We start from the raw sequence: 24375 nt of genomic DNA, 5'->3' as shown, positions 1-24375 counted from the left end.
ATCGTACAAACACGTCACTGTTTATTTAAATGTTTCTGGTACTAAACATGTTTCGGCCGTAGCCTTCATCAGTAGTACATTAATATAAACAAATACAAAGGAAGTGACGTCAACGTCATACAATAACGTAACGTCGTTTGGCGGAAAAATATATAGTACATAATATTACATAATACATAATACAGAGATGGATCATTGCTGATACAACAGTCTATTAGTAATAATATAATTTATAAAAAACATAGTAATAGACAAACATCAAATGTATATGTAAATTATGTTTATGTTCTATATGTCATACAGCAGTTTATTATTTAGACCGTTAGGAATCATAGTTTTTAATTTGTGTATCCAATATGTTTCTTTACATAAACGGTCTAGATGGTTTTGAACAACATCAATTGGTACAAAGGAGAAATCTGATAAAGTGCAATCATTGCCAGTAGATCCAAAATGTGTAGCAACATGTGAAATAGGATTTATTGAACAATTTCTGATATCAAATCTATGGCTATTCATTCTGCGGGAAACATTCTGATTAGTTTGTCCAACGTATTGTTTATTACAATTTTTACATGTAATAAGATATATAACATTGCGCGAAGTACAATCAACATCATAGCGTAAATCATGCGATAAACCAGTAACACTACTATTGAAACTTGAACATATGTTTATATTATTGCAATGTGTACATCTTGGTCGGTTACATTGACCCGATAAATGTATTCAGTGTCTGATAATACATTCTTTTAGGAAAAGGTTTAGGCTTTTGCCCTCGTATAAAATCTCATGATAAAGTTAAATTAGCGGAAGAAGTTTTTCTTTTTACCAGAAGATTACGTTTAAAAGAATATTTTGCCGACCTTAATAAAACAGATATACACAATACTACTGAAAATGATGAATATATACACCTGCCGTTTTTTAACAAGATACCATCTACATTTACACCTCCTAGTGGAAGAGACATATATCTTGATTTTTACATAGAAGCCATTACAAATGAAATTCTACATAATGATAAGAAGAAACGGTTCCGACCAAATATCTCCAAAGACCAACTACAAGCCTTGAAAAATTTAGCACATGATCCTAATATTGTTATTAAAAAAGCCGACAAGTCAAATACTATTGTAGTAATGAATAAAAATAAATATATTGAAGAAGTTGCTCGTCAATTAAACGATGAGCATTTCTACAAAAAAGTGAACAACAACCAACACCAGTCAGCGAATGAAAATATCCAAAAATGTTTTGAAGAATTAGAGAACAACAACCCCGGTATAAGTAAGCAGTTTGATTTATTTCCAACTAATATCCGTAATCCCCAGTTCTACATTCTGCCAAAGACACACAAGCCATTTGATGCCAGTCTTCCACTTGGATATCCTGGTCGGCCCATCGTGTCTGCATGCAGTTCCAACACGGAAAATATTTCTAAATACTTGGACTATGTTTTAAATCCAGCTATGCAGCATTTACCATCGTATGTTAAAGATACAACAGACTTTATTAACAAGATAAAAAATATTAAATTGAAAAAAGATTGCTACTTTGTAACCTTAGATGTATCTTCTTTATACACTAACATTCCCCATAGTGAAGGAATAGATGCTTGTAAATATTTTTTAAGAAAAGGAACTATAAATAACCATGTAAATGTTGATGATGTTGGCAAACTTTTGCAAGTTGTTCTTGAAAATAACTGTTTTGATTTCAATAATGATACTTATTTACAAACTATGGGTACTGCTATGGGAAGTCCTATGGCACCGTCTTATGCTTCCCTTTTTATGGGTAAATTTGAGGAAGATTTTCTTAACAATACCTCTATTAACCCATATATTTGGCTTAGATTTTTGGATGACATTTTTATGATATGGAATGGCTCTTTAGAAGATTTAAACACTTTTATTAATAATTTAAATAACTTCCATTCAACCATAAAATTTACCTCTCATATATCTCAACAGTGTGTATCTTTCCTTGATGTTTCTATATCAAAAAGTGAATTGGACACTGTGGTTACAAATATTTTTTGTAAACCCACTAATATGCATTTATACTTAGATTTTACGTCATCTCACCCCATGTCCTGTAAGCGGAGTATTCCATACAGTCAGGCAAAGCGCTACAGACGTATTATTTCTGATGATGATGTATTCAACCAGTCCTTATCTAGTTTATTTAAGTATTTTAAAAGTAGAAATTATCCAACAAATGTTATTGAAAATGGATTTTCTCAAGTGAAAAATATGACACAGGAAAGTGCATTAAGTGTTACTCAGAGAAATATTGATTCAATAATACCATTTACTGTATGTTTTAACACATCACTTCCTAATATTGCTAAAATTTTACACAAATACTGGGATTTGTTCAGATTATCAAACAAGGAAAGTGTTAAGTCTTTACATTCATTTAAACCTATTTTGGCCTATAAAAGACCTAAGAATATACGTAACAGCCTTGTAAGATGTTCAGTGTCTTATAACAGTACTGATATTCATTTATCGGGTCAATGTAACCGACCAAGATGTACACATTGCAATAATATAAACATATGTTCAAGTTTCAATAGTAGTGTTACTGGTTTATCGTATGATTTACGCTATGATGTTGATTGTACTTCGCGCAATGTTATATATCTTATTACATGTAAAAATTGTAATAAACAATACGTTGGACAAACTAATCAGAATGTTTCCCGCAGAATGAATAGCCATAGATTTGATATCAGAAATTGTTCAATAAATCCTATTTCACATGTTGCTACACATTTTGGATCTACTGACAATGATTGCACTTTATCAGATTTCTCCTTTGTACCAATTGATGTTGTTCAAAACAATCTAGACCGTTTATGTAAAGAAACATATTGGATACACAAATTAAAAACTATGATTCCTAACGGTCTAAATAATAAACTGCTGTATGACATATAGAACATAAACATAATTTACATATACATTTGATGTTTGTCTATTACTATGTTTTTTATTTTTTACGAATTATCATAATTTCAAACCGATAAAATTGTAAAGCGTTACAAATGCGAAAAGGTTGAATGATTTGGAATGATCATTTTGTTTTCCATAAAAAATGTTATTATTCGTGGATCACTTATATCAATAATATTATTATAAATGTAAATAATACTAAATATATATCAGACCGGAAGGCTGAATAGTTTAGGCTTTACCCTTGATATCCGCTTGTACGAGCCCCGCTTTGGACAAACTTTTGTGATTTTCTTTACCTCTAAACTTGCCATTAGTATGGAACTTTGCAGTTCCATGATGGAAATATACTGACACACTTTAACCCATTTATGCCTAATGGACTCTACTATCCTTCTAAATTTGATCAATTTATTTCCAAAATTATGGATATCTAGTATTTTTATTTCTATATTTAGAATATTTCTTACAGAAATTCGTTTAAGCACACAGCGCAGACCCTGATGAGACTGGGTCATCTGGGTCTACGCTGTTTGCCAAGGCCTATTTTCTAAACGCTAGGCATAAATGGGTTAATTAAATAGGCGTATCTCTATTGAGAGTTTGTATTTAGACATTGAACAATTACACCGTGCATATCTTATGTAAGTAAAATTACTTTGAAAAAGCAGACAATATTTTTAACAAAAAAGCAACAACGCTAATTTACTTAAAACCGTAGTAGTGAGTCTAAGACTGAATTCCTCATAATGAAAATCTACATGACAATAACGAATAAAAATGACATGCTCAAGTCCTTCCCCCTGGGTATATGATCCTCGAAACGAAATGTGCAATAAAAAATGCTTAACTAAAAACACTAAAGATAATAAAAAACGATTCATGTCGTGATTATATTTAACTGACCGACTTTACTCGTAAAGTGTATGGTAATGCCCGACTTAACCAGTAAATTAAACGGCACCGACAAACTTTTCCCCGTAAATTATATGGAACATACCGACTTCACCCGTACAATATATCGAACAAATCGACTTCATCCGTAAATTATATGAAACTGACCGACTTTTCCCCGTAAATTATATCGAACATACTGAATTTACCCAAATATTATATGGAAGTGACCGACTTTAGACCAATTGAATACATCGTAATTGTCCAGGATTCAACCTTGTCCGGTTTAATACAGGGGAATTACTAGTTTCACTTACCCAGTGATTATTAAAACAAAATACAGACATGGACTTAGTAAAACTAATCAATGTATTATTTACATATGTACATTTCCTGGTGAGAAAAAACATTGCCCCTTTCCTCCGCCCAACCCCTGAAGACCCACTTTAAGAATACAAAAATACAATACATTAAACTAACTCAATATATTCACAATTATCATAATTAACAAGGAATATCTTTTTAAAAAGATAAACGGCTTTGATGTTAATTTATTTTTCGTCTCTGAAAAAAACTTTGTAAAAGGGACATTTTTACAGATTTTGGCATGTGTTGAAGTTTGTCATTGCCGGTAAATGCTTTATATTGATAAATGTAAAAATTTGTACTTAAAAGCTCCAGTAGAAATCAAAAATAAAATTTACGAAAGAAACAATGTAAACTTTAACTGGGCTCGAACCACTGAACCCTGGACTAAAAGTCTTACGCTTAGACCATTCGGTCATCCATGCCCATTCAATTAGTGATATATTTTATACATAATATAAGCAATTCTCGTAGCGTCACAAAATATACGACAATAACAGAACTCTCCATATTATTCAATCGTTCGCGTTGCAACACTTGATTATTTGAAGGTTTTAAAATCGTCAAAAGATGTCTATAATGGGTACTTTAGAAAAATGTTAAGCATTACTGTTTTCTCACAAATGTCTTTACTACAGTGAAAATTTGCGAATTGTCTGAATAATTACGAGCCGCATTACATTCACATACATTTAAATAAGTACGCCAGTGTTACACAATCTTATCAGTGACCTAACTCCGTGAATGTAAACGCCCAAAATAAGACTGCAGTTAGGGAAAACAAGCTTGTAGATAAAAAATGTTTTGTCTCACTCTGTTGATGACTCCAAGTATTAAATATTGGTTCAGCGACTCGCTGACACTTATGTATGACATTGTTGGTCGATCAACATTATACATCCGTATGTAGTCTATATGTAGAATTGTGACATGTTAAAAGTCTGGATTTTAATTTGCAAATGGTTTTTTGTAATGTTATACTTTCTTTGACACTTGTTTGCGATTTTGCATTAAACCGCAATGAGGCGTCGTTGTTGACATTTCGACAATATGACCGCAAGTTATTCTAAGCACAAAAGAGATGCCGACAAGTATACTCGTTACAGAACAACACATGTTTATATATTTCGTATGAACAAATCTACAGAACTAGTTTTATTTACAAATTGCAAACGTTCTTTTTGCTATACTTCACAACAAAGATGGTAAGCCATTTTTTAGCAAATAATTTAACATTTTTCGTAGACATGATAGAACGTTTTCTATTTTGCATAGTTTAGGTATTATTTTAAAATTCAAGCAATCCAGTCATTCATTTGGGATTAATGGCGGGAAATTAAAAAAACACATTTTACTTCATTCTTTAATTCTTATTTTTAAACATTATTGACTCTATCTAAATGTCAATTGAGGTGAAACAGTATCAGTTATAACGAACATTTAATTATCGTTGATTATCGTTGCAAATAAAACTGCTTCGCGAATGAATATATAACCAGGCCGTCAACTGAGTTAAGGTGAAAATATAGGAAAACTTATAGGAATATTTGCACAAAAATATAAGAGGTTTGCGCTTGTTAAGGGTTAAAATATAGGAATTTTATGGTTGGTAAAAGTAATGTTCAAGAGATATGTAGAGAACTTCTTACTTACTTGTTTCCGTCAATAATCATTAAATTCATGTTTTACTTAACAAAACAGTCTCTCATCTTCACCACCAAGGCAGATATGCTGATGCAGCAACACACTGTGATCATCAATGTGGACACCTGATTTTGTTTTTATTAAAAAGTTAACAATCAACAAAAAAAACAACATTATAAAACATAGTTTTACAACCTAACATAAGAGTGCAACATAACATTGATAATGAAATTATTGAAACCGAAAACATGAATCACTCACATACATGTATTATCATAAAATGGTATATAATATAAATTTGTTATTATATGCACATTAAAATTTCTATATACTCTTCAATAAAACATGTTAAGGGCATGAAAATAACACCAAAACATCCTATATGATAAAATGTACATACAGAACATGATTTTTTCTGACAGCTTCTGCATATAAATATATTTGAAATTGAACATCAAAATAATTAATTGAACAAAATTGCACTGTGTTATTAATACCTATTGTAAAACAATATAATCTCATGGGTATCAGACACACAATGGAAGAGCATTAACTATCCCCTCAGAACAGCATCCCTGAGGAAAGACCTGTTACAACTATCTGCTAGAATGTGTTCTCACCTTTGAAATGGTTGTATTTTTCTTCATCAAAGGTGTCCATATTAATATCACAATGGTGTACAACAGCATTCCAGCAAGACGGTGATGCTTTGGAAGAGGAGGGACAGCTTTTTACACTGTAAATTAAAATATCTAAAGACAGTATAACTTCTTATAAGTATTAACTATTTAAAAAAGAGAGGAAATTGTCAGAACAAAATAGAGGGAAAAAGTAAAACAAATATAGGAAAAAATAATATATATAGGTTTTGAAAAATATGGGGAAAATTATCCAAAATATAGCAAATTATAGGAATCAGTTGACGGCCTGATATATAACAGTTAATGTATGGAATCAAAGTTATGTTGCTCGAATGACCATGATGGCATTAACACGTTTAATTTGGACGATAAATAACATAGGAACCATTGCCCAGGCTGTGAAAATGACGTGAGAATACTTGTCCGTGTTGCCAAAATAATGTACGAACCATGGTCCGTGCTGTCAAAGTTACATAGCTACCATTGCTTGGGCCGTAAAAAACGTAAGCATCATTGTCCATGCTGTCAAAATAGCGTATGAACCATTGTCCGGGCTGTCAAAATAACCAAGGATACATTTTCAGTGTTGTCAAAATAAAGTATGAACCATTGTCCGGGTTTTTAAAATAACGTAGAACACTTGTCCGGGTTCAAAAATAACGTCGGAACCATTGTCCGGGTTTTTAAAATACCGTCGGAACAATTGTCCACGTGTGTCAAAGTAAGTGTATAAACAATTGTACGGATGTACATGTACTACTATCCGAATACCTGTGCACAAAGAGCGCGTGGTAAAAGAGAAAGCACGGAAACTACTAATGTAGCTAAAGCTTGGGGATTACCCAAGCGATACTTAAGTATGCAGGAGGTTTTTGTGTGACGTCACAAGAGGTGTTTTCCGTTACTAAAAATAGATTGGCCGTCAACTTCTCGATCGCGGCCAATTACATTTTATCAGAGTAAAGGTCGTCGGAAGACTTAATACTTACAATTTCACAAAACAAAACTATCAATACCCGTATTCTTTTTTTAAGTAAGACTTAAATAAATGATATTTCAAAAATAATAAAACATATAATAATTTGAATATTACTATAAGTGGTGTGGATGCGATTGTTTTAATTTTAATCAGCGATTGAAATTTAGTGTAAGGGGTGCATTGAATCAGTTATAAAACAAAGCCCTAAAATAGCTCAATACATTTCAATCTTGAAATGTAGTTTGATTTTATTTTACATTGAATGAATTTTGAATTGAAAATATTAATAAATTTAAGCCTTCAAATTATAAAAAAAAACACCTGCATATTTTGCAAATTGAAATGTCTTTGCATGTACATGTATATTGAAAACTCTTCTGTAGTGATACTGAGCCATACAAATCTAGCATTTTATGATACCATAAATCTACACATTTAATTTATTTTACGCAAGTATTTTATTTCACTATGATGACCAAACGCGATTGCTAGTTTTCATGGTGATGTTTCGAACACTGCAGTAACGCACGATCTTTACACATTATAGCAGAGTTTACATTTGCAGGTACCCGTTAAATACGTTAATTGTGTAGCAGTAAACTTGTACAATATTTTTAATGTATAGTTATTAAAGACTTTTTTGTTATGTTTAAACTGGTTAATTTATATATACTTAACAGTTCCTAGCTGTTAATCCATTTCGGACAAATGTCTTTTTTTTTTAAATATGTTCAAATATTTTATTAAAGCAACTGTTAAGTTTTTGACTTAATATGCCAAGAGATGACATGGAGGTATCATAAATTGTGTTTAATGACCAGACTCATATGGTTTATGCAGAGACCCCATACCGAGTCATACAAGCATAGGTCCCTGGGTTTATGACACACTGTTTTCTTAGTAATTGTCTGGACAGTATCCGATCATATCGAGATAATCGGTTTGTGATAAACAAAGGGGCAATTAAACACTGGGTTAAAATGCTGAAACAAAGAGTGTCAAATTTGGTGTGAACAATTAAATAAATAAAAACATTTACATTCATCATGAGGATTTAGTTAATCTGTAACAAGGTAAGTTTTTACAGACAAATAGGTTCAAATCAGTTTCTATATGTTGATTACATAAAATCAATCAATTTGTTGTTTGTTTTTGTCCTTATTTGAGTTTGCAGTCAACTCGTACCTAAGTCAACTCGCACGGTAGTCAACTCGCACGTTTTTTGGTTAACTCGCACGGAAGTTAATTCGTACCTAAGTCAACTTGCACGGTAGTCAAAATATTGATGTATTAATGGGTTCTAAATGAGTAATTTATTCATAAAAACAAATGATTAATACTTTCAGAGTTTACTTAATACTTTTTATTGAAAAATATTTACAAAATAAAAAAAAAATTCACAAAATATTGTTTATACCATGGTAACGTTATCGGCACATTAACACTGACATTTTAAGTACTTTTAAAAATATATTTTTTTAACAATTATTTTTATTTTATTACATTATTAATACACATTATAAAAGCTTTATATATGTACACAAGTAGACATACATGTATATACTTATATTGTAATATTTATTTCAATATATTTACACACAGTATCATAGCTTTACAATATGTACACAAGTAGACATACATCTACATACTTTTCTTTTAATATTTATTTCAATATTTACACACACTAACAAAGCTTTACAATATGTACACAATGAGACATACATCTATATATTTTTTTTTTAAATATTTTCACACATAAACAAAGATTTACAATATATACACAAGGCGACATACATCTATATAATTTTTTTAAAAATATTTATATCAATATTTTCACACATAAACAAAGATTTTCAATATATACACAAGGCGACATACATCTATATACTTTTGTTTTAATATTTATTTCAAAATGTTCACACAATCAAAGATTTACAATATATACACAAGGAGAGATACATCTAAGTATTTTTTATTTTATTTTTAATTTTAATATTTACAAGATATTTACATTGTAGTTCAATCAAGCACAGTGCTTGTACTTTGTGCGCATCTGTTTTATACATCTTTTGAAGCACAGTGCTTGTACTTTGTACTTTATTATTATATTATAGTATACAATGACATGAATGGTACTTACCGGTTTCGCATGTTCGGTGTTGCCATTTTTGGCAACTATCGCATTCAATTGCTTGCTGCCTTGGACCCACATTCCTTGAACACAATATACACGGATAATCCATCACACAAAAAACGCATGAATTCACTATACGTATGTATTCCGTAGCACATATGTGTTGATAATGATAACCTATTCTTAATTAAGTCGATTTATATACATAACTAAGAAACTTTGGTCTATTATGAAATAACCGCATGCAACAAACATCACCTAATTTTCGTTTTAGTTTTCTTTAATTTAACTCACACCTGATTATAAAAGTAAAACATTTTAATTACAAGTTACAAACATTAAAGTATCACTGATTAATTATCATACTGCATTTAGTAAATTCCGTTGTGGTGTAGCACCTCTGCGAATAGAAACCGGGCGATACGAGCGGCTGGACGTACTAGACCGGAAGTGCCCCTTTTGCGATAATGTTGAGGATGAGAGCCATGTTATTCTTGATTGTTACTTGTATCATGACTTAAGACATATGTTATTTGACAAAGCTGTAAGTGTAAATCCTAACTTTCTATCTATGTCTAAAAACGATCAGTTAGTTTTTCTCTTCACAACCCCATTAATGAAAAGAAGTTGTGCCAAAACCTGTTATGATATTTTAAAACGTCGTCTTTTATATGCTTGTAAATAATGTCTTTTCGCTGTTTTTAAGTAACAATAATGTATTTTAGAGGCTTCTACGAAGTTGTTACTAATCAGGTCATCTACGATCTGATCGGGGTGATACATGTACTCGATTTTCTAAACAATTTCTTTATTGCGCAGCAGTGCTCGTATTTGAACTCATTTTTTTTATTAATTATTTTTACGATGTTTAGGATTAGCAACAGCCTCTTAGGTTTATCATGTAATATAGAACTGTTTTGTACAGAGTTGGAACGCTGGTGATTTTATACATGTATATATATGTATATATATGTATACATGTTAAAGTTATAACTCGCCGGGCTGCCGAAATCAGAAGAAAAACTTAATATATATTGATATATCTGAAAACTACGTTACGTAAGCTTTCTAATGATATATAATTTGTCAAAATCGGCCTAGAAAGGAAACTATAATTTAACAAAATACGTGAGTGTGTACATCAAATTTATAACCTCGGCGCTTCGATAAAAGATCGATAGTTACGACACGGTCACGTGACTTAGACACAACAAGATATTTGGCGTAACGGTCCCGTTTCTTATCCGTGTAATCTAGAATCCATGGTTTTTTACTATAGACGAACTCGGGAGTGGAACACAATATACCTGCTCGGATTATGTGGTTACCATAAAAATCTCTTTTTGGCACATCTTCGAGACCATTTTTAAGATTTAACATTCTCAGATATTGAAATTCTTTCAGAATAAATCAAATTTAATGAACACAAATAAGAATGTAATCAAAAAGCAAATAGATCGACTTTATGTATGCAACATATAGTAACTTATTCGAACATTTATGCCTATAAAAACTTACCGTGTTACACATTAAATGAACTTTCTTGACAAATGTAATTGTTTTTATTTAATTATTCACACCAATTTTGACACTCTTTGTTTCAGCCTTTTTAACCTGGTGTTTTATTGCATCTTTGTTTATCATAAACCGATTATCTCGTTATGATCGGCAGGGGTTTTTATCTGATTTTGGGGAAAGGGCTTGACCTTTTTTGAGGGGAAAAAAATCGCGCGAAATGTTGAATTTGGGGGAAAAAATCTGCGAAAAGCCGGATTTTGGGGAAAATAAGGAAAGTCTAAAATAATCAATTTAACATATTTTACTGTTTTTAAAAAAATTCAAGGCAACAGTTATTTAATTATGCAATATTTTTCTAGTTTCTACAGTGGATCAGGTTTACTTATATATAAAAAGGAGGGGAAAATGAAATCTAGGGGAAAATTTACCAGCTGAGGGGAAGAAAAATCCAAGGGGAAAGGGCCGATTTTTGGTGGGTGCCAAAGAAGGAAAAAAAAACATGATCGGATACTGTCCAAACAATTACAAAGAACACATGGTGTCACAAATCCAGGGACCTATTTGGGTCCCTGCGTAAACCACATGTGGCATACAAGTGTCTGGTCATTAAACATCATTTATGATACCTCCATGTCATCTCTTTGCATATTGAGCGATCATCTAAGCAAAATTGTAAAGCCAAAATACAAAACAGTTGCTTTAATAAAATATGTTAACATATTTAAAAAAATGAAGATATTTGTCCGAAATGGATAAGCAGTAACTAGTGTATATATTAGCCAGTTTAATCATAATAATACAGTGTTTAATAACTATAAATTACAAATATTGTGCAATTTCACTGCTACCTAATTAACGTATTTAACGTGTACCGGCAGATGTAAACTCGGCTATTACGTGTTATGATTGTACGTTACTGTAGTGTACGAAACGACATCGTGAAAACAAGCAAACAACAAAAGGGTAAAAAATACTTGCGTAAAATAAATTCATATATATATTTATTTATCATAAAATGCTACATTGTTATCACTTCTTATCGCCAGTAAAGAGAGTGCACGCAAAGAAAGTTCAATTTGCATAATATGCAGTTTTTGTTTTTCATATGTATGCTAAACTTTATGATAATGGCATTCGATGGAAACGAAACGATAGTTCATTCAATGGAAAATTAAATAACTACAATATTTACAAATTGTAATGTATTCCGCTTTTAGGGCATGGTTTTATAATTGATTAACCTCTTACACTATCGTTCGCTTATGAACAATAACACTATCTACACCACTTATAATTATAATCAAATTAATGTATGTGGTATTATCTTTGAAATATAATGTATCAAAATCTTACTATCACAAAGAATACGAAAGAATAGTTTATGTTTTGTTTTGTTGGATTGCCAGTTTTTAGTCTTCCAAACACTTTTAATCTGCCGGTAATAACTAATTCGTATTTTTATACAGAGGAAATTATATTTATGAATATACATTTATTGGTACTAAATGTTATATTTTTGCAATATTATTTAATAGTTTTAATGTTTATTTCGGATTTTTGTATCGTTTTATTGACTAAACAAAAGACATGTATACATGTTTTACGTTACTGTAACCAGTGCTTTTTACCAACCAGTCGGTGCGCATGCGCGGAAAATCCCGAATGTAAACAATAACATTCAACTGGTCTATACTGAAAGTGTGAAGTCTGCTAGCTACTGCTGGTCATGTTTATTACGCATTATCATTAGATTATTAAAATTGATTACAAAAATTTATTACAAACATCAAATAGAATTTCGTTCTTCTTCATCACAACCAATTTCCCCGTCAAGAACCCCGCCAAAGTGCGCAAATATACGAGCCAATCAAAAGCAACGAATGTATAGGAAACTCCAGCTGATTCTGACATTCGGTTGTTAAGGTCAAAAGGTAAGTAAATAGATACTTATGCATCGATTGATTTAAACTTTTGTGTTGAAATAATATCAAATGAATGTCAGGCGATGAATTGAGCACAGTTTAAGTTCACCATATTTCCTTACAACGCGCATGCGCGAGATTCAATCCTTAGGTGGTTGAATGCATAGGAAAAGAGGCTATATACACTTCAACACCGTAATTTTGAAGTCGTCGGGACCGTTAAAAAACATCGGATTAACGATAATTCGAAATAAAAATTTGACACAAGACTTCTTTGATTCTGAATGAAACGTTGTGGAATTCGCATGGTTCGGTTACACGCTAACTGAAAAGCGTAAACTAGTCAGATAGCAATAGATTTCCACTTGTAACAAACAGAGGATTAAAACGAATCTTTTTCTTGTTTTTATTTTTGTCTTATTTCAGAACATATTAAATATAATGAATAGCACAAATTATCAGACATACATCCATTTTAATACATTTTCGGTAATGAATTAACATTTTTTTAACTAATACGCGATGTCTCTCTGAACACCGACGTTCGCGCAGACGACAAAGGTGTAATTATCAGCTTTTGACACGCCACGACAAAGGTGTGAAATTACGCTCAGTATTTTGCAGTTTTTACTTCGGATTAAAGATTGATAATGAGATGCGAATTATAGTGCTGGGAAGGACTGAATCACTTTGAATTAACGATTTCTTCGGTTTTATCAAGTTCGGATTAACATTGAAATTTTACATTAAACAAAGAAGAACCAAAATCAGTACCCGAAAAATACTTCGAGTAACGGTGACTTTGGATAATCAGTGTTCAAAATAACGGTGTTGAAGTGTAGGTGTTATTGTCCATTCATTCATAGCAGTATGAATGGGCAATAATTACCTGTGCAAACAACTTTGATTAATTTGACTCCAGTGTTGATTGAGTCAAATTTGAGTTAATCAAATATTGTTTCCACTATAACATTGCAATTCATTGATGATTATACTCAATCAATTTTTTCTTGCTATCAGAAAAGTTTTAGTAATTTGGAAAAAAAAGTTAAATACAGTTTGATTAAATTAATGTGTTCGTGTAAATATTAAAAAACAAATATCAAATATAAAACTCTTACTAAATAAAATATTGCTGAATTATACCACAGGTATTTGAAAAAAATTGTGGGGCCTCATTATATATATATATATATATATATATATATATATATATATATAATATAAGGACCAATTTTTTTTTTCTAAGTACCTGTGATTTATATTTTATATCTCTTTTGTAATTGTAAAGAACCAAAAATTTGAATATAAAAATGTAGAAAATAAAAACAAATCTGAATTAGAATTGAAAATTTGTTCACATAAGTAGTCATAAACTGATTTTGTTTCCATTGTAAAGAACCAAAAACTTGAATCTAAATTAAATGTAGAAAATAAAAAAATCTGTATTAGAATCAATTTTTTTTTCACCATCATAAACTTAATGAACCGTATGCAATGGTTACAGTATCTAAAATGAAGACTACTGACACTGTCTGGAGCTCAACGGTTCTAAATTCCTCATCTATGCCAGGTGTGAAAAGTCTGGTATTTTGAGTAAACATTTCACACCAAATGAGTCATTCTTCACAAGTGACACATTCCTAAAATAGTAAGACCAATTGAAAACAACATTTATACTTTTGTACTTTTATTTAATTTTACATAACAAACAGTAACAAATATAATATACATTAATTTGGTATTAGTATTTACATTTTTAACCAGGTTATCTGATGGAAAAAACTGGTTATTAGATTGGCGAATGTCGGTGGGCGGGGGGAGCAAGCTTGTCCGGGCCATAACTTTGTTGTTCATTGTGAGATTTAAAAATCATTTGGCACATTTGGTCAACATCATTGGACGGTGTGTGGCGCGAAAGAATTACGTCGATATCTCCAAGGTCAAGGTCACACTTAGAGTTCAAAGGTAAAAAATGGCCATAAATGAGCTTGTCCGGGCCATAACTATGTCATTCATTGTGAGATTTTAAAATCATTTGGCACATTTGTTCACTATCATTGTAGGGTAAGTCACACAAAAGAATTACGTCAATATCTCCAAGGTCAAGGTCGCCACGACTAAAAATAGTTTTATTTTGAAATAAAGGGGGTAAATATGAACAATCAGTTCAGTTTGACTTGTCAATTTTTATCATACTTTTTTTTTCAAATTGAAAACCTGGTTTTGTGACAATTGTGTCCCTTGTTTAAAATTGAAATCATATTTATCCATATAATATTTCTTTGACAAAACAAAAATTCCATGGAAATTTAATGGACAAACCCTCATTTAAAAAATAGTGATTAGAAATGAAATGTATTTATTAAATCATACATGCCATAAATTTTCAGATCAATTCCGGGACATTGACTTAAATTTTCCGGGACTATTGCCAACTTTCCGCGACATGTATACATATAGCGATATATATATAGACATTAATGCATTTTTGGTACGCATTTTTTTCACATCCTAAATTGCTAAGTTCGAAAGCCTACAGTATCCGAAATACACTAGATCTATTAACGTCAAATTAAACATAACTACTTCCGTTTTTAGGTACAAGCCACGTGTTTTTCGTGTTAGAAAAGAGCACCGAATTGACTTTGTGTACATGTCACATCATCTGCAGGAAGAAAAAAATAAAAAGTAGAATTGTCTGGGATACATTTAGGGTGTCCGAAAAGCAAGAGCGTCCGAAAATCTAGTGCAATAGCCGCAAGTCACAATGGTGCTTACAATTGCGAACGCAATTCAAATGCACTTATTATTTGTATTGTTATAATTACTGGGGGTTTGAGAACAAGACAGAAATAAATCAATTGAGGATGACATTTAATCAAACTCAACTTCTTTGTCAGTTAAACGTGCGAACATAACCTGCTTTTATTTTTTTACTCAACGATGTTGGACTTCAGTTGTGTGAACAAAACTTTTTTTCACTTACGCAGAGGGAAATTATAACGTAGTATATAAAAGCCGACTAGCAACCACATTAAACAATGCCGCCTTTTCGGTTTGACTGCAAACGTGAGACAATCTATATGATAACAGGACCCCTGTTAATTGATCGATTTTGACACGTCACGTAGCCACCTATTCGGGGGGTCGCCTATTCGGGTAGGCATTGCCATGGAGACGCTGCGGATTAGTGGGAACACAGATTCGAGGTGCATTTAAGCCTAAGATAAGGTGGATGTATTTATGGATTTTGTGAAATCTGGGACATTTGACAGATTTCCAGGACTGCGGGACACGTTCTTCATTTCCGGGACATTCCCGGACAATCCGGGACGTATGGCATGTATGATTAAATAGATCTAAAATATTTAAAAAATGTTGGAAAAATGTTGAAGAAACACCATTTAATTTTTACAAATTGACATCTCTCCATGGGCATTGAAGGAATTATCATGAATCACGTTTGCTGCATGATCTTTGTCGGCGGCATGGTTTGCTGGTTCGTCGGCTACATGGTCGGCAGGTTTATCGGCAGCATGGTCTTTGAGTTTGTCTGCAGCATGGTCGGCGGGTTCATAGGCAGAGGGTTTGGCGGCGGCATGGTCGGGATCTGCAGCAGGATTTTCCTGACACTGGTCGCAAGACCAGGGAAGTTCAATCTCCTGCCTCACCATCCGGCAATACTGTCTGAGGGTAATACCTGAAAAGGAAATTAAAAATGAATTCATTCAATGTTCAACTATTGAATTAAATTACTCTAATCATCAAAGAATAAGCAGTAAGCAATTTATATATGTGTATATAAATGTATGGTACATAATACGTGGTACATAAGATAAATATATAGAATAAAAAAATAAAACATATATATATATATATACAACTATGTTACATACACATATGCAAAGAAGGTAGTAAAGTTGCACAATTCAAGATCATGATTATACTGTGAACAAATGTGAACAAAAAAACAACAACAACAGAAAACCAGGTATGATTATCATTAAAATTTATAAAGAAATATATAAGACGGAGTATTAAGATTGTGGTTCATTTATTTCATGATAGAAATATCAACGGAATGCACAGTTAAACTGTCAATGAAGTTTTAATTACATCACAGCTGATTCAAGGTGTTAATCCTGTTACATTTTTTTGTATCTTATCAGTGGGGTTTTAATTATTATTAATTAATCGCCTCTGATTAAAGGTGAAAATCTGATAACCCGCAGCTCTCAATCTGATTACCCATGTGTCAATATGATAAAAATGCTTTTGCTACATGTATCATACCTGGTTTTGTCAAGTGTATAAACATTCAAAACATAAATAATTCTAATACTCATAGAAATCAATATTAATAGATGAATCGTACATACATACAAGTATATCAATCAGGGTTGTGACTGCAAACGTGAGACAATCTATATGATAACAGGACCCCTGTTAATTGATCGATTTTGACACGTCACGTAGCCACCTATTCGGGGGGTCGCCTATTCGGGTAGGCATTGCCATGGAGACGCTGCGGATTAGTGGGAACACAGATTCGAGGTGCATTTAAGCCTAAGATAAGGTGGATGTATTTATGGATTTTGTGAAATCTGGGACATTTGACAGATTTCCAGGACTGCGGGACACGTTCTTCATTTCCGGGACATTCCCGGACAATCCGGGACGTATGGCATGTATGATTAAATAGATCTAAAATATTTAAAAAATGTTGGAAAAATGTTGAAGAAACACCATTTAATTTTTACAAATTGACATCTCTCCATGGGCATTGAAGGAATTATCATGAATCACGTTTGCTGCATGATCTTTGTCGGCGGCATGGTTTGCTGGTTCGTCGGCTACATGGTCGGCAGGTTTATCGGCAGCATGGTCTTTGAGTTTGTCTGCAGCATGGTCGGCGGGTTCATAGGCAGAGGGTTTGGCGGCGGCATGGTCGGGATCTGCAGCAGGATTTTCCTGACACTGGTCGCAAGACCAGGGAAGTTCAATCTTCTGCCTCACCATCCGGCAATACTGTCTGAGGGTAATACCAGAAAAGGAAATTAAAAATGAATTCATTCAATGTTCAACTATTGAATTAAATTACTCTAGTCATCAAAGAATAAGCAGTAAGCAATTTATATATGTGTATATAAATGTATGGTACATAATACGTGGTACATAAGATAAATATATAGAATAAAAAATAAAACATATATATATATACAACTATGTTACAAACACATATGCAAAGAAGGTAGTAAAGTTGCACAATTCAAGATCATGATTATACTGTGAACAAATGTGAAAAAAAAACAACAACAACAGAAAACCAGGTATGATTATCATTAAAATTTATAAAGAAATATATAAGACGGAGCATTTAGATTGTGGTTCATTTATTTCATGATAGAAATATCAACGGAATGCACAGTTAAACTGTCAATGGAGTTTTAATTACATCACAGCTGATTCAAGGTGTTAATCCTGTTACATTTTTTGTATCTTATCAGTGGGGTCTTAATTATTATTAATAAATCGCCTCTGATTAAAGGTGAAAATCTGATTACCCGCAGCTCGCAATCTTATTACCCATGTGTCAATATGATAAAAATGCTTTTGCTACATGTATCATACCTGGTTTTGTCAAGTGTATAAACATTCAAAACATAAATAAGTCTAATACTCATAGAAATCAATATTAATAGATGAATCGTACATACATACAAGTATATCAATCAGGGTTGTGACTGCAAACGTGAGACAATCTATATGATAACAGGACCCCTGTTAATTGATCGATTTTGACACGTCACGTAGCCACCTATTCGGGGGGTCGCCTATTCGGGTAGGCATTGCCATGGAGACGCTGCGGATTAGTGGGAACACAGATTCGAGATGCATTTAAGCCTAAGATAAGGTACATGTATTTATGGATTTTGTGAAATCTGGGACATTTGACAGATTTCCAGGACTGCGGGACACGTTCTTCATTTCCGGGACATTCCCGGACAATCCGGGACGTATGGCATGTATGATTAAATAGATCTAAAATATTTAAAAAAAATGTTGGAAAAATGTTGAAGAAACACCATTTAATTTTTACAAATTGACAGGATCTTATAGAATTTTGTTTTTGTTCACTAAATTAATCTTGGAAACAATATTTAATTTCAATGTAAGTATTAATCGTTCTTACCTGCTTCATATTCCAACATGAACCACTCAACGTTGGCCTGGTCTGGGGCAAGATGCTGGATCAGGGATTGAAACACCTGAAATAGAAATGTAAAACGTGAGTGTATCATTCAAAAGTTGTCATTTCTTAAATAATTACTTAAAATTTTAATGTAATAATGTAATAACTAAGTAATAGTTCTATCACTTGTGTCAGTACATGGTTATGATCAAAATACATTATATTCATACATGCAGTTTCCGCAGATTGCAATGTTTAATTAATAATTGAAAAATTACAAATAAATCAATAAACTTACAGCAACATAGTCACTCTTCTGCCGACAGAACATGAGGACAAACAGTAATGTCACCTGTTTGACTGAATTGTCTTTCTTGATGAATGCGTAGATGGACATCAGGTGGTAAAACGTACGACTCACAACCTTGAAGGTCCCGTCAATAAACCACCGCTTGGCCGCTGTAGAAGTGGAAGTTGTACTGGTGTTGTGAAAAGAATGTGACGAGCACCATCGAATCTGATGTCGTCAACCAGAAAATAGTCGGACTTGATGTACTCTGTGTCAATCATATATTAATGTGTAAGGAAGAACACTGATTACTGATTAATGACACCCGTCCTCTATGTGAGGTCTCTCTCTTATCTCTCCATGGGCATTGAAGGAATTATCATGAATCACGTTGGCTGCATGATCTTTGTCGGCGGCATGGTTTGCTGGTTCGTCCGCTACATGGTCGGCAGGTTTATCGGCAGCATGGTCTTCGAATTCGTCTGCAGCATGGTCGGCGGGTTCATAGGCAGAGGGTTTGGCGGCGGCATGGTCGGGATCTGCAGCAGGATTTTCCTGACACTGGTCGCAAGACCAGGGAAGTTCAATCTCCTGCCTCACCATCCGGCAATACTGTCTGAGGGTAATACCTGAAAAGGAAATTTAAAAGGAATTCATTCAATGTTCAACTATTTAATTAAATTACTCTTATAATCAAAGAATAAGCAGTAAGCACTTTATATATGTGTATATAAATGTATGGTACATTATACGTGGTACATAAGATAAATATATAGAATAAAAAAATAAAATATATATACAACTATGTTACATACACATATGCAAAGAAGGTAGTAATGTTGCACAATTCAAGATCATGATTATACTGTGAACAAATGTGAACAAAAAAAACAACAACAACAGAAAACCAGGTATGATTATCATTAAAATTTATAAAGAAATATATAAGACGGAGCATTTAGAATGTGGTTCATTTATTTCATGATAGAAATATCAACGGAATGCACAGTTAAACTGTAAATGGAGTTTTAATTACATCACAGCTGATTCAAGGTGTTAATCCTGTTATCTTATCAGTGGGGTGTTAATTATTATTAATAAATTGCCTCTGATTAAAGGTGAAAATCTGATTACCCGCAGCTCGCAATCTGATTACCCATGTGTCAATATGATAAAAATGCTTTTGCTACATGTATTATACCTGGTTTTGTCAAGTGTATAAACATTCAAAACATAAATAATTCTAATACTCATAGAAATCAATATTAATAGATAAATCGTACATACATACAACTATATCAATCAGGGTTGGCACGAAAAACCTGCCCCGGGAGAACCCGGTTTTTCCTGCCCCCGGCAATGCTCTGAAAGTGGGCAATACTGGGTAATACTATTTTTTAACCAGGTTTTCCGAAGGAAAAAACTGGTTATTAGATTGGCGAATGCGGGCGGGCTGGCTGGCGGGCAGGCGGATCAAGCTTGTCCGGGCAATACCTTTGTCGTTCATTGCGAGAGTTTAAAATCATTTGGCACATTTGTTAACCATCATTAGATGGTGTGTCGCGCGAAAAAATTACGTCAATATCTCCAAGGTCAAGGTCACACTTTGAGTTCAAAGGTAAAAAATAGCCATAAATGAGCTTGTCTGGGCTATTACTATGTCATTCATTATGAGATTTTAAAATCATTTGGCACATTTGTTCACCATCATGGGACGGTGTGTCGCACGAAAGAATCACGTCAATATCTCCAATGTCAAGGTCGCCACGACTAAAAATAGATTTATTTGAAAACAAACTTACAAAGGGGGTTAATTTTGTTTGTTCATTTCAAAAGTTCAGTTTGAGTTGTCTCCCTTTATCAGATTTTTTTTCACAATGAAAACCTGGTTTTGTGACAATTTTGTCCCTTGTTCTTCATTAAACATGCAGTTGTAATTGTTTTTTAGCTCGACTATTATATATAAAATATAAATAGTGGAGCTATCCTACTCACGTCGGATTCTGCGTTAGCGTCTGCGTTAGCGTGCAAATGTTTTCGTACTACCCCAAATATTTTCTTTGTCCCTTGATATATTGATTTCATATTTTGCATACTTGTTAACCAACATGACCCCAACCTATAAACAAGAGCAGACAACTCTATCAAGCATTTTGTCATTATTATGGCCCCTTTTCCACTTAGAATAAGCTGCAAATGTTAAAGTTTGCGTACTACCCCATTTATTTTCATTGACCCTTGACATATTGCTTTCATATTTTGCATACTTGTTTACCAACATTACCCCCAGGGATCATATTATTTTCGGTTTTGTCGGTCCTAGACCGATTGGTGTCATGAAAGACCGATTGAAAATCCCAAACAGTCGGTCCGATTCTTTTTGCTATTAAAATTCCCATGTCATGAAATCGATAACTAGTACACAGTGTACATGCTAACACACCCTAATTACATTCTTATCTCGATAAGGTGTGATAAACCATTCGCTGCAGTCTTTAAACCGGTCAGGACCGGTTTATTGCACGTCAGACCAAGACTCTCAAACTTGTGAAGAGTGGATTAAAGACGCATCCGAAAAGACGCGTCTGAATGCACGCGCTGTAACTAAACAAAACATGCCGATACATTTTCCACCAGCGTAATAATCCGGTAATATAATTATAAAAGTCGCGGATCTGATCGACAGAACAGCCGAAAGTTATTTTTATGGGCGGAACTTCACATAAAATAGTACACAAGAAAAATAATATACATTGAATAAATCTTTAGTAAAACCGTGTTAGAATCGAAATAATTCGTGAACTTTATACTTTGTTGTTGAATAACTCACGACCGGAAAATTAGATGCGTGGTTTCAAATGATTCGCTCTCGTGATTAAATCCCTACGCATCTAAACTATCGGCCGTGGGTTATTTGACAACAAATTATTTATTAAATATTTGGTTGTTGTTGTCAGTAGCCAACCTACGCACAGACATTTGTTTGGTTTAGTGCATGTTTGTAAGCTATTATCGAGTCGACAACAATTTAAAACATCGGTATAGACTTACACAGATTAATAATATTGACAACGACGAAAAAAGTCTGATAAAACAGCACACTAAACAACAATGAAATACCAAATGATAAAACCAGTTGAGAAAACTCGTTCCGTTTAAAAAAAATGCCTAAGGGAATTTTACTTGTACATGTATTATACCACCTTTATGAATGACAAAATCAATGGTATATATTTTAACGTAATTTGTCATTATTTCGGATTTACATTTTCGGATACTTTTTCCCATTTATATCCGGACCGATTGATGTTGCGGGAAAATATGATCCCTGATAATTTACCCCAACCTATAGACAAGAGCAGAAAACTCTATCAAGCATTTTGTCATAATTATGGCCCCTTTTCCACTTAGAATATGCAGCAAATGTTAAAGTTTTCGTACTACCCCATTTATTTTCATTGTCCCTTGACATATTGCTTTCATATTTTGCATACTTGTTTACCCCACCCAACATTATACCCCCCCCCCCTCTCACCCCCCCCCTACCCCCTCCAAATTTTTTTTTTAAGCATCCAATAAATTACCACACCCCACATTATACCCCCCTCCCACCCCCTACCCCCCCAATTTTTTTTTTCCTTTTTTTATTTTTGAAAGATTGTCTTATCAATTATTGAATATGAACAATTTCCCCATGATGGCTTACGTTATAATTTCAAGCACTCGAATAGTCGAGCGCGCTGTCCTCTGACAGCTCTTGTTATCATCCTTACTTCTCTGCTAGCCTCTATTGTTATTTGTAAAGAAAAAAGAGTTAGCAAATGCTGTAGAATTGTTGGCAATAATATTGAAATAGAATTAACATATTGTAACTGTATGATATATGAGATTTTACTGCAGACTTCAAAGTGACTGTTGTTCTATTAATTACAATATCTAGTCACAGTTTCTTAGGAAAAAACATGATATTAATAACATAAAGCAATCTGAAATTGATAAATGGACTTTTATCATGATTTTAACCTAACAATATGAAAATAAATATAGTCTCTTCATATTATTAATACAAGACATAAATAATCAATGAATATGATAAATTAATATGTATTATTTATAGACATTCCTTAAACAGACTCTGGCATCTTTCTTACAATGACTCATATATTTGGTCTGTGTTCATCATAAAACTTTTTGTTTGCATCAGTTACATAATCATTTGTACACATGCAGTCACATTTCACCAGTCTAGCTCCTGTGGGCCTCTGAGAATACGGTAACAGTCAACAAGCTTCGCTGCTCTCTGAATGCCGAGTCTATTTCTGAGCTTTGTCTGTATAGTTCCAAAATTTTAGAAGATATGTTCGAGCAAGGCTAAACTGCTTGGCATTTGAAGAACTTTTCTAGCGATGTTGCACAATATGGAATCAACCACTGAAGCCTTCTCTAAACAGGACCACCACACTTTTGGTTGCATTTTAGTTATCACATTGTTATTGCTCAGAGCACAAGGGATTTCAACAGCCTTTGGCGTGAAATTCAGCAGGTCTGGAAGGGCTTCTGGGCATGACTCCATGATGTACTCCTGAACTACACTCACAGTGATGAGATGGTGTAAGCTTTTGACCACTGTATACTCGATGGACAGCATTTGCCAGTAAGTGGGACGGTGTCATGGCTTGGTTGAACCTCTGGGAAACACGCTTGTGATGAGGCTGAAGGTCTTTGTTGGCCAGTAGGTCCAGCTTCAACTCACATGCATCGGCCAGCATACATGAATCTGACTGTGCCTTGTTTAAAGCATCATGTAAGGGCGATTTCTGATGTAGGTG

General features: G+C 33.1%; 1 protein-coding gene across 1 annotated transcript; it reads right to left on the bottom strand.

Annotated features, from left to right (window-relative positions):
* Positions 1–16468: 16468 nt before the first annotated feature.
* Positions 16469–18083, bottom strand: LOC127857483 (histidine-rich protein PFHRP-II-like). The gene is made up of 2 exons (XM_052393878.1): positions 17825–18083; positions 16469–16764 (listed from the first exon to the last, which is right to left on the bottom strand). The coding sequence occupies exons 1-2, from the start codon at positions 18081–18083 to the stop codon at positions 16469–16471; spliced, it is 555 nt and encodes a 184-aa protein (XP_052249838.1).
* Between the last annotated feature and the right edge of the window lie 6292 nt (positions 18084–24375).

This window comes from Dreissena polymorpha, chromosome 14 (assembly GCF_020536995.1).
Source record: "Dreissena polymorpha isolate Duluth1 chromosome 14, UMN_Dpol_1.0, whole genome shotgun sequence".
Taxonomy (NCBI): Eukaryota; Metazoa; Mollusca; class Bivalvia; order Myida; family Dreissenidae; genus Dreissena; species Dreissena polymorpha.
Note: the sequence above shows the minus strand (reverse complement) of the source record. Positions and strands in the feature narration are given on the sequence as shown.